This window comes from Pinus tabuliformis, chromosome 6, assembly GCF_031772625.1.
Source record: "Pinus tabuliformis cultivar Carrire ecotype Pingquan chromosome 6, CPIR1, whole genome shotgun sequence".
NCBI lineage: Eukaryota > Viridiplantae > Streptophyta > Pinopsida > Pinales > Pinaceae > Pinus > Pinus tabuliformis.
Genome location: NC_142292.1, coordinates 576811208 through 576829385, shown reverse-complemented (window position 1 = coordinate 576829385; position 18178 = coordinate 576811208). Strand labels below are relative to the sequence as shown.

Genomic DNA, 18178 nt, shown 5'->3' with positions numbered 1-18178 from the left:
TGTTATATCAAAAATCTACTTGAGGTGTTAAGAAATAGAAAATACCTATTAAAAACAAAATTCTCTTTGTATAAAGTTGATAAAATTATTTAAAATAAAATTTTTATATATTTTAATACATAAATAATAACATGGAAATTGAAATATTTTATTTATAAATAACACATAAATATTAAGGAATTTAGACTTCTGTGATCCATAACATTGTTTAGAAAATCTTCGGCAAAATCACATAATCAATCTTTTGTCGACGCGTTTCAAATATATTAAAATAAATCTTTTTTTAAATAAATCAAGTGAACTTCACTAAAAGAATTACACTCCTAACAATTTCATTTTAAAACTCATAATCACCACATAAAATTAAATAATAAATATTTGAATCTCCCTTAAAAAAAATATATAAATATTTATTTTAAATTATTTTATTTTTCTCCATATACAATTAATACAAAATTACATATCTTAAATAAATCTTAAAATATTTTATTTATATTATTTTTTATTTTCCTATAAATAAAATTTTGATTTTTATAATACTATTTATGGAAAAACATCTCTCCATTACTCATTTATCAAGTCTCATGGCCTTTTCATACCATAAACAAAATTCCATTCCAATTTGTTTGATTCATCTCTATATATATTAAATTTCCATCTTAATTTTGATATTATGATCCCTGTGTATTATATTTTTTTTTTTATGATTGCGTTATTTATCAGAGTTCCATTTCAATTGTTTTATTTTATTTACCTATTTAAATCAATATATTTTTCCATCTTCCAGTGATTAAACATAAATTTGTCGAAATTGATATACATTTGATATACATTTATTTATTTAAATGATATATATTTAAAATAATTTAATAGAATAAAATAACATTTATTTTCTAATTACTATTGAAATAGTGTTTTTATATTTAATTTCATTGCCGTACTCCAAAAAACTCTTCACCACTGTATCGATGTTATTGACCGAAACAAGTTGAAAGCCTAAACATCTGTCTGAATAGACTGAACGGATTCAGATCATATGACCTTTGCTTTGCGTCTTATTTTCTTTTCCCGTTGATAATGGATACACGCAAACGACTCAATAGAAAGATATACATCACGGCTAAATGCACCCCATATGTATAAAAGTCTTAATCAGAATATCCAACATGGAGGCTATCAATATTTGTGGAAATATGTCATTAGTGGCATTTAACTAATTACAAAAGTCAATATATACTGCCCAATACATTAATAAAGTTATCGCTCCTCTTATTGGATGTGAAGAGTGGTCATACATAAAACCAATAGATTGTTGAAAAGGGAGACGTGTATTCGTCCCCTACTACGGCAGATCCAGCCGTTATTGGAGGAGGAAGTCCTCCCACAGTAGAAATTCGCTGCACGTATTTCACATTTTGAAGTAGTCCATTTCTGCAGAGAGAAATAAAGGTCATATGGTGTCATTTAATATGGTTTGAATTTAGGTTTTTGTGATTTATATTTTGATTTTTGAGAAAAAAATTTGGTGATAAGTATATATAATTTATTTATAGAAAAATTTGAAACTATTCATTATAAAAATAAAATAAAATTAGCCACTAAATAGTTTCAAACTGGTCAAACAAATAAATTATGATGTAATTATCATCCAAAAATGTGTCAGAAATCAAATGATATAGTATCATCACAAGGCTAAATGAATTATGATGTAATTATCATCCAAAAATTTGTCAGAAATCAAATGATATAGTATCATCACAGGGCTAAAAACAGCCAGAGCAACCATCAAAACATGAAAAAAATTACAGGCAAAGCAACCATCAAAACATGAAAAAAAAAAAATAGGTCCCATTACTTACTTGTTTCCACCATGGCTTGTAGCCTCAAATTCAGTCCAATCGATACTGTCAGAATCCACTGTAATTGAACTCACAACCTTTACGGTCACTCGACTCAAGGGCATGAATAGCTCCCATGTGGGTTGTCCTCCATTTGGATCGGGGTTTGTAGAGAAATAGTGCTTACCCACAACCTCTTGCCCAGGAGAAGTGTGTAAATATGCTGATACATTGAAATTAATCCAAGAAGAGCCATTAAATCTGTAATACTGGATTCCTTCAGCGTAAAATCTGAGAAGAGGACTAAAATCCTTTGAAACACTTATTTCGACAGGAATTCTCATTGGGAGTGATCGATCTTGTAACCAAAATAGATATTGCGCAGTGTATGGAATTTGAAGTTGCTTTCCAACCACATTACATTTTGAAGATGGAGGAACTCCGCCCTTGGAATGCAATCGTTGTACATAAGATACCCCGCTATTGCCCTGAGCACTGTGTGAAACGGCCTTGAGCAGGAGATCATCCACATCTTCACTACCTAACATTTTCATGGCAAGTACATTACCTGTGTTTGACATTAAAGCAAGTTAAAGGAGTTACCAAGTTCGAATTCGATTCGATACGATAAAAATTCTAATGAAAAAAATTCAATTCGCAAAAATTTCGATAATAGACATCAGAAAAATTGTTTTTTTTATTAAATTTTTCTCAATTTATTTTGAATTATGAATATTTTTTATTAATTTTAAATAATATAATTATCTAAAAAATTTACTATTTATCTTTTCTCTCCAGAACATTCTAATATCAATTTTACTTTCTATTTTGTTCTGCCTTTTTAACTTTTTATTTTTCTTCTTTATATATGCCATAAACTCTATTTATTTCTATTCATAAAATCTTATAACAAAGAAAGAATAAGCTACTTTCACTTATTTTCTGTTTCTTTTCTAAATCGAAGATTGAAAAAACAGATTTTTCCTAATTTCACTGATATTTTCAATTTTTATTTTCTCTATTCGAGCAAGGGAAATTAGAAATGTTCTCTAATCGATAGAAATACTACCAATCTCACCCTCCTTAATAATACCAAGTCCACGTCAGTTCTATGAACCAATAGCCAATAATCTCAACGTATATAGATGTTTGCATGCATTTGCTTATGAATGAAGGCGATTTGTAATAGTCTCGTAAAAAGAGCAAATGGCGGGCTTATCAGTCTCCTTTCAGCGAAGTAAAGACTAGTTTCCTGCCCTACTCGAGGTCTTGCGCTTCAGAGGGCGGGCTTATCAGTCTCCTTTCAGCGAAGTAAAGACTAGTTTCCTTCCCTACTCGAGGTCTTGCGCTTCAGAGGGCTAGGTGTAGTAGTTTAGCTCTTTGATTATAATCAGATTTCATATTCAGACTACCAATTACAATGGCAAAGTTTCAATCTCACACTCGTAACCTCGTATGAGCCCCTCCGGTCGTAGAGATGCAATATCAATGGATACCACGCTCAGGGGAATTCGCTTATGCTCAGCTATGAAAGTAAGTTTTCCGTCAGTTCTATTATTTGGGAGAAGAAACCAATCACCGAACCGAATTTAACCGTATTAATCACCGAACCGAATCGAACTGCCGAATATTCGAATTTTTCAAGCCGATTCGGCCGAATTTGGTAACTATGCAACAAACAAATATTTAGACTTCTGTTTAATTAGAATTTTTCATTTTAGAGAAAAAAAATTAAAAACTAAATATGACTACATGTTACTGTTGATTCGGGGATGGCCAAGATGGGCTCTCCTGCTTTCATGCTGAACGCAAAGGTGGGTTTCCCACCTTGAGCTAGAGGCTCTCTCAAGAAATAATGATAACCCACTGAGGTATGCTTCCCATAAGCACTAGTACCATCAGGAGAATAGAGCGTGGCCATTGCCCCAGCCGAAGTATACTGAAGCCCAGTTGCACTTGAATGTTTTGCACATTTATAAATTTGGACTCCAAATGCATCCACTGTCCGAATAAGCCTGAAAAAACCAACATTTACTTATCAGATAGATCCACAAAGAGTGGAACCTATTCTCAAAAATAACTATAAATCTGTTCCATATAATTAATTTCAACTACTACAGGAAATATAACATTAGTATAAATAAATGACATTAAGAGTTGGAAATAATTCGTACGAATTCCCAAATGGAGTATCGATCGATTTTTTTGAGGGAAGGGTTGCTGCTGCAGCTTCTGCTTCTGAAATATTATCTAAATTACAAAACGCGATCAATAATATAGTGAGTAAGAACAAGTGATTTCGGTTGAACACGGCCATTTTAGACGAGTGAATATATTTTCCAAAGATGTAGATATAAAGTTGTAGATATAAAGTTCAATGGACTTTGACATATTCGTGTATTGATCCAAGAAAGTTGTATTCAATCAAACGTCCAACACAAAGATGTTGATACGCAATTTTCTACAGGTATCGTTCAATAACCAGACTCCGGCGCACGATATGATTTAAAAATAACAAACGCGTGTGAAATGCAAGTAGATTACTGCAACGTAGATTTATTCAGATTCAGAAGTGATCAACAGGAAAACCCGGAGCGCTCACGATGTATCATAAACTTGAATGTCCACAGAACACATTTGTTGAGCTTCACATACATATCACATTCCAGTGTTATTTTATGCCAAATCGGGAGTGCCTATGATTTTTTAATAGCGATAATCAAATATTTTAACATTTGTTGAGGTTAATAAACATATCACAATCGACTGAGTCATAGTAGAAGATTCCAGTGTTATTTTATGCCAAATCGGGAGTGCCTATGATTCTTTAATAACGATCATCAGATATTTTAACATTTGTTGAGGTTAATAAACATATCACAGTCGACTGAGTCATAGTAAAAGATGTCCCTCCTGAATTCGGGAATTACTCGGATACGGCGACTGATATTCGGCGCAATACATAAGTGCGTCACATTTACGTAACCTACGGATTTCGTCTATTGGAGATTTTAGGTTAGAATTTTATGGTACATAATCATTATTACAGGATCACCAAATAACAAACGCGTGTGAAATGCAAGTAGATTACTTCAACGTAGACTTATTCAGATTCAGAAATGATTTCTACTAGAAGGATACTAGAAGGATTTCTACTAAATGGCCAGTGATTGCAAGTGAATAGGAAGTGGGCAGATAAGAAAGATGCATGTTGAATGGATGTGAGATAGGTTGATGAAAAACCACAGTTGAAAATAAGGTTTGAAGGCTAGGTCAAGCTGAGACATAGTAGATGATTTTTTAGTGGTGACTAAGGAGTATATAGAAATTATGGATTGACATAGATTGGAGATATAACAAGAGAATGGTTAGTATCCACATGGATGAGTTGAAACGATGTGTCTCATCCTAGTAAAATTCTGTAAATCAAAGATGAAACATGAGGTTGTGTGACACAAGGTGGAAGAGATGGAAATGTGAGAGAAAAGTGCCATTTTTAAGTGTTGGTAAAAGAAGAAATGCAGATGGTGAGTGTCATCTCCTGGATTCATGAAGGGAATATAAACACTAAAATAGTTATTGTAGACATGAAAATTTTTAGATTATATCTATAGGGGCATATATTTTTAAGACCTAGTTACGTATGTGTAGCATGGTAGAGTCTAAAGTGATGAGGGACATGTATGTTTTCTAGATTGGGTCTAAAGAACTTGTCCAAGTTTAAAAAGGGAATTTTCAGTTAAATGTGGTTCCATCATAGATTCAAATGAGTTTAGTCTATGATATGTGATCTTCAAGCATCATGTATTGAAAAAAATCCATAAATAGGCTTTCCATACTCCCTTATAAGGTGCTTATTGACAATGCAATAGATCTATTACAATCTATTTTTCATGATTTTGAGTTTTCCAAGATAAATTGTGTATCATGATTTAGGTGTTTTTTCTATATGGGTATATGACTATAAGACCTAATTAGTCAAGTGCACCTAAATTATAGAGAGATATGGTGGTGATGTATATTTTATGGATTGAAGCTAAATAATTTTCCCAAGTCAAGTTTAAAGGGGGAATTTTTATGGTAGTTATTAGGTTGAATTTGACTTCGCCATAGAGTCAATTTGATATGGTAACTAAGAGGTTTACCATTGTGGGTTTATGAACTTGAGGCTTCACCAAACTACGGTATTTTCCATGGTATTTTTATGTACTTTAGTTTATTTTAAGGCATGATGGCTCGTTGTAAGACACCATTGAAATATTTTAATTGTAATAAACATTTCATTTCTTATCTCATTATATATCTATGTATGTATGTAGTAAATGAGAATAAAAGTTTCTTATTTCCTAAAAAGACATTTACTACAACCTGTTATGAGAGAGATTTCTAATTCCACCCATACTAACCATATATCTAACATGTAGCATTTAACAAAATAAATATTTAATACTTAATATGGATTTAAAGTAGTACAAAGGGAGATGTGTAAATGCTAATATAACACGAAGAGTATTTCTAAAATTCCTTCCATACTCAACATATACCTAACATGTAGAATTTAACAAAATGAATATTTAATACTTAATATGGATTTGAAGTAGTACAAAGGGAGATGTGTAATTTATAATATAACGCCAAGAGTATATCTAATAGATATACCAATAACTTATGACTTAACAAGAGATAAGATGACTCGACCCTTATCAAAATGGGAAAGCATGTCCTTATATAGGAATTGAAATAAGGTGGAGAGGATAATAAATTGTTTTCCCAACCACCTGGTTTAAACCCATGAGATTGCATTTACAAAAATATTAGTAACCAAAAAAATTTCAATATGGACCTTAAAAAATACATGCATACATAAATACATACTTATATGTATATATAGCCTAATCAAATAGTTGGGGTGGTTTTGTTGGTGTGAATTATAAGCAAAAGGCATAGGGTCAATTCGTTGTGAGGGTGATGTATAACTCCTTGAGTGATTAACAAGGAGTTGTAAAGTGGTATTTAAAATATTTTGATTTAATCATAAATAAACTATTTCAATATATACCTTAGGTAAAATATATCAATAATTATAGCCTTGAGGTTTATTTCAACTGTTCATGTCCCCATCATTAAAGCACATTTTCTATTGAGAGGTTACAGGTTCGATTCTCTTGACATTCTCAGGGTTAAGCTACGTAGTTGAGCTGGCATGAAATGATCGCTTCGGATAGACCTATCTCATACAAATATTATGTGGATGTAGGAATCATTGATCTTCAGACCAACATAATGCACCATAAATTTTCCATATTTTTTCACAGTGTATTTTGGAAGATACAGATCTATGATTTCACTGAAGCATAATGACATTGAGAATTTTTTTGCACACATTTTACTAGAAAATTAGTTAAAATTAGCAAACATCTATGGAATTCCATAAAATTTATATCTACCAAAAGTATATTCAATTCTGCAAATCTTGGTACTGTTTTCGAAAGAAAATTCACCATATTTGATGGAGTTTAACCATTCCGAACTTGGAGAAAGGTGATCAAAGTTGAGTTGTTGTAGAGTTGTAGGTTTTCGACTAAAAAAATAGTCTGGCCAAACAAAAAAAGGTTCGACCCAATTTTTGTTTGTCGCAAACAAACATTAAATTAAACAGGAAATTTTTTCGGCTAAATATTTTTAAAAGTTTAGCCAAAAATCCTAAACATATTTTCTGTCGACCGCAAAATTAAAACCGTGTGACCCTCTGATATAACTATCTCGACTGAACACTATAAATAAACTCGGTAAAAAGGAATTTCACACTCACATTCCTAATGCGCAAATTTTGAATTCCAAACTTCTTTGCATCTAATTTTTGAACAATTTTTTTATTTATTTATTATATTTTTTTTTGGCCGGATTTTTAAAGTGAGATTTTTGGGCTTATTTTTGGAAGTAATTCTTTTGGTTTAAATTTTGAAAGTGAGTTTTTTGGGCTGAATTTTGAAAGTCAATTTTTTGGTCTGAATTTTGAAAGTGAGATTTTTAGGCTGAATTTAGAAAGTGAATTTTTTTTTGCTGGATTTTGAAAATGGGTTTTTTTTGTTGCATTTTGAAATTGACTTTTTTGGGTTGGATTTTGAAAATCTACATAGATTGAATTACCATGGGAAATTAAAGAAATTGAAAGAGAAAATATGATTGAATAAGAGACATTGGGGCTCATAGAGAATAATTGAGAAACTATTAGAAAAGAAAGAAGGAAGAATTCTTAAATATGGAAAGGGAAAATCAAACTCAACAAGAAGTTGAATGAGATATGTAAATTTAAATATTATAAATGATATTTAAATTTAATACTATATTGTGGAATTTAATTCTTATCTGATAAACTAATTTGAAAAATATTTTGCAATGTAAACCGAGAGATTTTCTTCATAACATTGGTGATGAGATTGAAAATGTTGAAAGACGAAGTGAAAAAGAAAATGAACCAATGATTGATGATGTTGTTGAAGATGTTGAAAGATATTCAATTGAAGAAGTTGAATCACCCTTAGGTATGTATATATATCTCATGTATTATTGAAATTATACATATTTAATAGTTTCAATTTCATGAACTTTGTTTTTTAATTTAATAATCTAATGTATATTTATACTCATTTACATTAAATTGTCATATTTACAAATGAAATCAATATCGATGATGAGATGTTAGAAAATGTCGACACTGGTACATATGGAGATAAAAAATCTAACCATGTTATATGATATCGTGTTAAGCTCAATATTGATAAGTTCTTTGATTCAAAGATGAAAATGTGATAGTTCAAGCTCAAATTTTGAGCGGTCTCTTAACATCAAAGAAATTAAAAGAATCTACAACACTATTGGGTATTCTAAAATCCACGAAAGATGAAAAGGTGAAGGGAAATGTGATTCAAAATATAAATGGTTCTCTAAAATAAATTGGAAGATCTAGAAAATAAAGTGATCTAGATGCACATAGAGAAACAGAAATGGCAGTGGTTTCATCAAGTACTAAAGAAAATCGTTTGGTAAAATATTTGGTAAAAGATTTAGGGACCTGACTAAAGACATTGCACAAACATAGGAAATTTCGATTGAAAATATATGTAAATGATGATCTTGCTTGTTGGACAATTATTTGTAGGAAACCATACAAAGATAGACTTGGAGAATATGTTAAAAAAATAATATATGAATATTGGATGAAAATTTCACGTGTTTCACCAAAAGTAAGGGATGTGACATGGTGAAGAATAGCACGAAATCAATATGAACAACATGCAAAACATATCTTGGACACCACTATGATATAGTTTTTCAATAAGTTCATAGAAGAGAATTGTGGAATTAATGTCTCAATGAGTACTTTTGTGCAACAAAAACCATGGTATGTTAAACCTATCATTGTAGGCGACACTCGTTGTTTTCATTATCATGTGGAATTTCAATTATATTATTACACCTTCCTTAATTTTGGTAAAACATTTTGGAAAAATTAACCTCCTCCTTCCACTATCCCTGATTTCATATCCCAAATTCTATGTGGAAGAGAAAATCATGAATTATTTTACCAAAAGAAATGTGTTGGTGGTAAATGTGATCATTGTGGAAATTTAACTTTATTTCACAACAAATATCCTATTGATATGAATGATCAATCATTTTCCAACATAAAAGTTAAATGGAAGAGGTATGAATATATCCATACATTGATTGGTTCAAGTATTAGTACAAGTGCTAGAATAATTGATTTAGAAGAAGAATAAATTAATGTGATAGAGTTTTTAAAGAAGTTTGAGACAAAAATTTATAAATACACCAAGAATTCTCATAGAGCTCCATGGGAGGACCTGCAATTTAGAAAATCCCAAAAAATATTTCCACCGAGGACCATTTTGTTAATAGTTAATTTTGCAGATAATTACACAACACAAAATGAAATACAGAGTTAATATTATCATTCTGACCAAGTCTCTATGATTTTCCATGTTCTATATAGACATGTTGAACAAAATGTTGATCATGTAGAAAGCACCAGTGAGAATTGACATGTTATTAAAGAATATCATTTTTATATCAGTGATGATCGTACACATGATACACGTTCTGTACAACATTGCTTTGATAAGATTGATGACTCATTGAAAGGTCGTGGAATAAAATTCAATGAACATTGGATATGGTCAGATGGATGCACAGGTCAATTCAGATCTTCACCATCATTCTTTTGGTTGCATTGTCTTCATATGAAAACCAACATTAAACATTGTTGGAATTTCTTTGAGACCGGTCATGGAAAAGGAGAACAAGATGGTGAAGATGAATGTTTAAAATGAGCATTTTGAAGATATGAAATGGACCAGTCTGCAAACCAAATTGTCTCAGTTGAACAAGTTGTTCAATGGTGCATTGTTGCACTAAGCCATGAGACTAACCTATCAAGGGAGGTACACAGGTATGTACATACACATTAAAACAAAAGAGTACCAAAATTCGTTTGTATTTGATAAAAGAATAACATCTTGTTTTTTCCTTGTTTGAATAGAGGACACACAATTCAATGATGTTTGTGAAAACAATATGTACGTAAAAGCTTGACAATCTACAAAACTTAATAAAAAGGGGAAAATGCCACTTGCAAGCTTTGAAGATATGGAATTAGAGGAGAATATAGTGTCATCTGAAGGTGATCGAGTTTATGATCTTGTTAGAGAAGGAAACATTTCAATTGTTTTCAAAGGATATATATATATATATATATATATATATATATATATATATATATATATATATATATATATATATATATATATATATGTTTTATGTTTCTAAAATCATTGTATATAAGTATTTAAATAATACTTAAAATTATATGTAAATAGTTAATAAAATCAAGTACATGTTGATAACTAATTTCTTGTTAATTATGATATGAATTTACACTTTTTTTTATTGTGCAGGATATGCTTTTGTTGTAGTTACACCCATTAAAAACATAGAAAATTTCAAGTATTATTTGATATGGTGCACTAAACAAAAGATGAAGTTATTGGAAGACTATGATGATAACAATTTTATATATGAAATAGGGTCTATTATACTGGAAGGTTATTTTTCCAAGAAACTCATCAAATCGAGAATCATGTTTACTTTCAATACTATCAACCTAATTCCATAAGTTGTCAATATAGTCACTTGTTATTTGCAGCGCGCATAAAGTTGATAGAAGTTCAACCAAGAAAAAAATCGAAAGTTAAAAAATGGATGATCAGGTGCTTAGTATTTAGCTCAAAAATCAAATTTCTCGAATTGGCTCAAGGCGACCGCAACACAATTTGTTTCATTAAAAAAGAAGTTCGGATGAAGGAGAAAAGGCTTGATGTTCATTTACCTAAACAACTAAAAAATTGCAGAACAGGGAAAAATGATGACATGGCAGTACAGTCAACAAGGGGAATCTTCTTCAGTTTTTACCCAATGAGGCTGTGACAAGTGTCACTTCAGAATTCACCAGTTTGGTTGTGTGAAGGAGAAACTGCCTAATTGGCCTCCAAGGTGGAATTTGATTTTTTTTTAATTATCTATATATATATATATATATATATATATATATATATATATATATATATATATATATATATATATATATATATATATATATATATATATATATATATATATATATATATATATATATATATATATATATATATATCTATATATATATATATATATATATATATATATTAAATTAATTTTAATTCAAATCGAATTCGTTGGTAATTCAAATTTTAAAATGGGTGGCAAGTTTTAAATCCAAAACAGTGGTAAAGTTCAAATTTGTTTGCAGCAAAACATGTGTATGGGATGGGTGGAGGCGAGGTCAAACCTGTGACTTCCCCCGCCCAACTACCACTGCCCACTATTGGGCCACAAGCGGAACTTGAAATGGTTAGCGATGGACTTGTATTTATCCTTTTTGGAAACACCAATGGTGGGGGTAGAGGGAGCTAGCCTTGTAGGCCATCCCCCTCCCCATGTGACCAAGCACTAGAACCAAGGGCTTGCGCCAATGGATACGCCCGCCCCTAATCACGCTTAACTTAGTTAATCTCATTTTATATTAATTAATCCGGAGATTAAGTTGTCAAGGGTTTTGGAGGAGCACCAAATTTGGCAGGGCTGCCAGTTTTAGCGATGCTAACTAGAGTCTTCTCTAGATTTAGTGAGGTTTCCTAAGAAAAAATTGAATGAAGCATATCTTGCTCAATTTTCGACCAATATTGGAAAATGAATAGTCAATTTTGGATGATTTCGACCTTTGGAACTCATTGGTATAGGTTTCAAAGGCAATAGAAGACCTATGCAGGTGATTTTTCCACAAGGAAGTTCAGGGAAGCCCAGGGCCACCAGGGAAGGGGGTCATGCCCAGAGAAACCAGAGTCAGTTTTCAGAGATATAATAGTCAATTTTGGCTAATTTGGACATTCTGAAAACATTGGTGCAGTTATCAGGAGCCATAGAGCTTTGTAAATAGAATTTTTGCCACATTGAGCTAATATAGAGGCCTAAGGCATGGAAGATGGACCAAGGAGATGTAGCCCAGGAGGGGTGAAATCCTTCATCAAAACACTATTTTAATGTGTCTCTTTGATGGTTTGTGGCCTTGTACATGTTTTCTGTTTAGTATTTCTTTCTGAAGCTATTTTTCTCATGAATGTCTTTTAAAACTTAAGGAAATTTAACTAATTGTATGCACAAACAACTAATGAAACCTCAACACAAGGATCAATAAGGAAGCACATATTTATAAATCTGTAATTTTTGTTAGCACAACAAAACTAATCATACAAAAACAGATCAGGTGGGTATCATAGCAAAGGTTGAATTTCTTGATTGCTTGAGTTTGTGCAATTAGGGTTTTAATGGTTGCAAAATTGTGATGCTTACAAGGTTAAAGTTGTAGAAAGGAGAAGGGAAGTTATTGGTTGCAACTCATGAGGTAATGCCCAGAAAAAGGATAGCCACAAGGCCAAAATCTCCAACAACCAAAGTTCCAATTCCACCTGCAATTGAAACTCCTCAATTTTTTCAATTGATATTGAAAAGTTACAAGCAGTACCAATTTCTGAGCCTGAATCCATAGCCATTATGTTTACAGAAAGAAATCTTGAAGGTCCCCCCTTAGAAGAGGAATAATTCAAGAAACATTTCTATACTTTGATTGAGATGGTCAAAGTCCTCTATGAAGAGAGGAACACCAAAATGGTTGGAGAGAGTCCTAAACCTCCACATGGAGAAGGAAGCTCAAAGGAAAAAAAAGATGAGAAGAAGGATTCCAAAGGGAATGGTGGAAATCCACCTCCATCTCCACCACCATCATCTCCATCATCTCACATAACATCATCTTCCACTACCACTACTGAAACTACCAATACTCATTCCAAAACCCTAAAAGGAAAAACTCGTTTACTAAAATTGGACATAAAGTTCAAACTTCCCATGTACAATGGAGAGGTGAATGTAGAAATGTTGGGTAATTGGATTCAAGGGTTGGAGGTATAATTCAAAATTCAGAACCTTCAAGAAGATGACATAAAGATCCAGTTGGCTTCATTGAGGCTAGAAGGTTCTGCACTAGTTTGGTGGGAAGAAAAGACTCAAGAGGAAATGAGAATCCATGGTAAGATATCCATCACTTGGGTTGAATTTGTTTCTGCAATTAAAAGATAGTTTTATCCTTTAGCCTATATGAAAAAAGGCATTATGAGTTGGCAAAATTTTAGGTAGCTTAAAGGCCAAACAGTCCAAGATTATACACATGATTTTAGAAAAAGGGCTTTGTTATTAGTAGTGAATTTGAATTCTCAAGATACACTGGTGAAATATATTGGGGGTTTACGTTCCTATCTGAAGCATACTATCCTTATGTTTAATCCAAACAATTTAGATGAGGTATGTGTGCAAGCCACGCACCTTGAATCTAGAGGAAAGAACATTCAAGAAGAGGGTAGTAAGAGGAAGCCATTCAAGGGTAAGGAGAAAGGAAAGGGTGGAAAATGGAAGGGAAAGAAGAATGCAAGTGTGAAGAAAGAAGGGATAAAATCACATGCAAACATTGTTCCAAAGAGGGTCATGATGAATCCCACTGTTGGAAAATGCATCCCGAATTAAGGCCTAAGAAACAAAACAATAAGGGAAAACAAAATATGACCGCTACCACACAACATGACCTTGGTTCAGATTCTGGTGATGAGACCAAGATTTCAGCCATGGTTACAAAAGGAAAATAAATTGTTGCAAGCACTAGTTCATCACATAGTCAAAACAACAATCCAAATGAAGAGTCAAGAATAGAGTTGTTTCATGTTAGAGTGATTTCAAATCATACAAAGATTTATGCATTATTTGATAGTGGGTCACAACCAAACTTGATTTCAGAAGACTTGGTTAAAAAACTAAACCTTGAAATTGTACCTTATCATAAGCCATATCCATTAGGTTGGATAGTAAACATTTCAAACTTACAAGTTACAAGGAAGTGTTTATTCAAGTTCACCATTACTGAAAAGTTCATTAATGAAGTTGAGTTAGATGTAGTTCCACTTGACATCTCAGGAATCATTTTGGGTAGTCCTTATTGGTATGATAGAAAAGAAATATTTTATCACCATGACAACAAATACATATTTCTCAAGAATGGGGTGGAGTACATAATGAGAGCCCATCACAAAAAGCTAAACATTTCTTTGGTTAATGCAAGGCAGATGAAGAGACTAGTAAATGCAAGTAAAATTTTGTGCTTCTCATGATCAAGAAAAAGAATGATATTGATTATGAATATTTTGAAGGTTGTGATGATAAATTGAAATCTAATTTGTTTTATGTCATAAGAAAGCATGGAGAGATGTTTCAAGAACCAAAGGGGTTACCTCCCAAGAGGGGAATTCAGCATGAGATTCAGTTGCAACAGGATGTTCCACTTTCAAACATTGGCATGTATCACATGTATATTATGGAGAGTTTGGAAATCAAAAAGAAAATTCAAGAATTGTTGAGCAAAGGTATCATATACCCATCCAATTCGCCATGTGGTCCACCCATTTTTTTGGTGCCAAAGAAGGATGGAACTTGGTGCATGTGTGTGGATTTCTGTGCACTTAACAAAATCATGGTAAAGAATCATTATCCACTCCCCAGGATTCATGATTTGCTTGATCAGTTGAGGTATGCAAAGTATTTCGCTAAGTTAGGTTTACGAAGTGGTTATCATCAAGTTAGGATAGCTGAAGAAGACATTTGGAAAACTGTGTTTAAAACTAAACAAGGATTGTTTGAGTGGCTTGTTATGCCTTTTGGTCTTACAAATGCTCCAGCTACTTTCATCGGAGTAATGAATGATGTATTGAGACCATTTCTAGATGATTTTGTCATTGTCTACTTAGATGATATCCTCATATTCAGCAATTCAAGAGATGAACATGTCATGTATGTAAACAAAATACTTGATGTCTTGAGAAAAGAAAAGTTGTTTTTAAAGATGTCGAAGTGTGAATTTGGCAAGACTTGTTTAGTTTATTGGTGACACATTGTTGGAGGAGTTGAGATGAAGATAGACCCCTCTAAGGTTGAGGTCATTCTGAATTGGCCCAAGCCTAATACAGTTAGAGAGGTAAGAAGCCTTTTAGGGGCAACACAATATTGGAGAAAGTTTATTCCTAATTTTTCTTCCATTGAAGCTCCATTACATGCATTGCCAAGTGTCAAGAAAGTCTTCCATTAGGGAGATGTACAATAGAAATCATTTGATGCTTTGAAGCAAAAGATAAGTTTAGCACTGGTATTAGCACTTCCGAATGTTAGATAGCCATTCGAGATTCAAACAGATGCAAACGATTATGCCATGGGAGCAGTTCTATTGCAGCGATAATATTAGTTTAAAATATTTTTTCGTTCAGCCTGACATGAATGCCAAAAAAGCGAGGTGGATGGATTTCTTGATTTAATATGACTTTGACATTAAGCATATAAAAGGTAAGAAGAATAAATTGGATAATATGCTAAGTCGAAGTTTGAAGAAAATCTACGAGGTAACAATAAGTGGTACTGAAATACATTTTATTGAAGAAATCAAGACAACAAATTTGGAAGATAAAATTTATAATCAGATTTGGGAAAATTTGAAAGATTCATGTAGAAAACACATAATACATAATTAATGAAAATGGTTTAAGCTGCATAGTGGCCACTATCGAATGTTGAGCTATATGTTGTATAAATCTTTTATAGTCTACTTTATTTTATATTCAAGTATTCATCGCTTTCATGTCTTATACTTTGCATTATATCTTCTTTCATTTTTAGTATTTATGGTAAGAAGAAGAGATTGAAGAAAGAGGAGAAAAATAACACTAGAGTGACAAATGAAAAATGAGAGAGAGAAGAGAATCTGTCTAGTGATACCCTTAGAGCCAATATCTTGCATAAGACACAGTCATAGAGACTGATGGTCAAGCCTTCAGAGTTGGTGAATTCACTTGCAATGCTTTGGAAACACAGTGATAATGTTTTGAAATGATGAAACAATATTTCATGTGTAAATTGTAGTCCAATCAATATTAAGTTGGAAACTAATATTGTAATACTTGATATTTTATATAATAAAATTTATATGGTTGAAATTATTTTTATTTGCACTTGATATTATTTAGTCTTGTAATTAACATATGTAGCTTTCCATTATCATATTAGATAAATATGCACATTGGATGGCATTTTTTTAAGATTTAGTCACAAAATCATACTAATTAATTTATGTTGATTAATAATGAACACATAAAATCAATCTAAAACTATTAAATTAGTAGCGTATATTAATTAATGATGAACACAGATAAAATGAATGTATGACTAAATTAGTCGTTTATAATGATTATGAATGGAATTAAATGAAATAAATAGAAACTACTAAATCAATCGTTTATATAATGAATATGAAAATACCCAAAAAAAGATAAATGACTACTACAAATGATAAAGTTTTAATTAAAATGATGTCTAAATTTTGCATCTATATGACTATTAGTAGCTAATTTACAATATCTTATAACACGACTAAAATCTAGTCATATTTCTTTGGTCGTTAATTGCTTTCAAATTATGACTAAAATTTTGATATATGTGACTATTAGTAGTTAATTTACAGTATCTTATAATACGACCAATATTTTAATCATATCTCTTTGGTCATTAATTGGTTTTCTTGAGGATTCATATAGTAATATATTTTGTTGTATATTTGGCCATTGATTGCGACAATTAATGACTAAACCAATGAGAAATTAATGACCAAATTAATGACTAAATATACTAGTAGATGGTAAAATTGAGGAAACCAATTAATGACTAAGCTAAAAATGACTAAAAGTTGGTAGCATTATAAGATACTGTAAATTAGCTACTATTGGTCACCGACTAAAAAATTGTCGTTTATATGCGAATTTTAGTTGTTTTTTTAGTAATTAATCAGTCATTTTGTACTAGTGTTTGCTAACATTTAGAAACAAAATTTTGGTCCCTAACATGGCTGAAATGAAACAATTAATACTTGATTGACACCATAATAGGCCTTTCTTGGCTTACCTTGGTTATCAAAAAATCATTTCAACACTAAGAAAATAATTCTTTTGGCTTGATATGAAAAAAGAAGAGGCAAAGTATTTGGAAAAATGCCAAGAATTTGAAAAAGTAAAGGTAGACCATCAACATCTAAGAAGATTGTTGAACCCTATGCCTACACCAAAATGGAAGTGGGAGGTAATCTCACTAGATATTATCACTGGCTTTCCTAGAAATATAAGGCAACATGAAGCAATTATGGTTATGGTAGATAAATTGACAAAAGATACACATTTTATATCTATCCATTCTACTTACAAAGTCATGCATGTGGTAAAATTTTTCATTCAAGAGATTTTTCGATTACATGGGATACCAAAACTTGTCATATTTGAAAGGGATGTGAAATTTACTTCCAATGTTTGGAAGACATAGGTTATAGGAATGGGTGCATAGTTGAACTGCAACACTATTTATCACCCACAAACATATGGGAAAACTAAAAGGGCCAATGAGATCCTTGAAGATGTGTTATGCATGTACATAATGAATCAACCCACTAATGTGAGGATTATCTACATTTAGTTGATTTTTCCTATAACAGTAGTTACTAGGCATCCCTCGAAATGACTACTTTTGAACTCCTGTATGGGAAGAAGTGTCATACTCCCTTGAGTAGGAGTAAGCCTGAAGATAGGCTTATG

At 31.7% G+C, this 18178-nt stretch overlaps 1 protein-coding gene across 1 annotated transcript; it reads right to left on the bottom strand.

The window, feature by feature from the left end:
• Positions 1 to 1242: 1242 nt before the first annotated feature.
• On the bottom strand, positions 1243 to 2400 carry LOC149259836 (uncharacterized). The gene is made up of 2 exons (XM_089377620.1): positions 1860 to 2400; positions 1243 to 1431 (listed from the first exon to the last, which is right to left on the bottom strand). Exons 1-2 carry the CDS (start codon positions 2390 to 2392, stop codon positions 1290 to 1292), a joined length of 675 nt encoding a protein of 224 aa, XP_089233746.1. The 5' UTR covers positions 2393 to 2400; the 3' UTR covers positions 1243 to 1289.
• Between the last annotated feature and the right edge of the window lie 15778 nt (positions 2401 to 18178).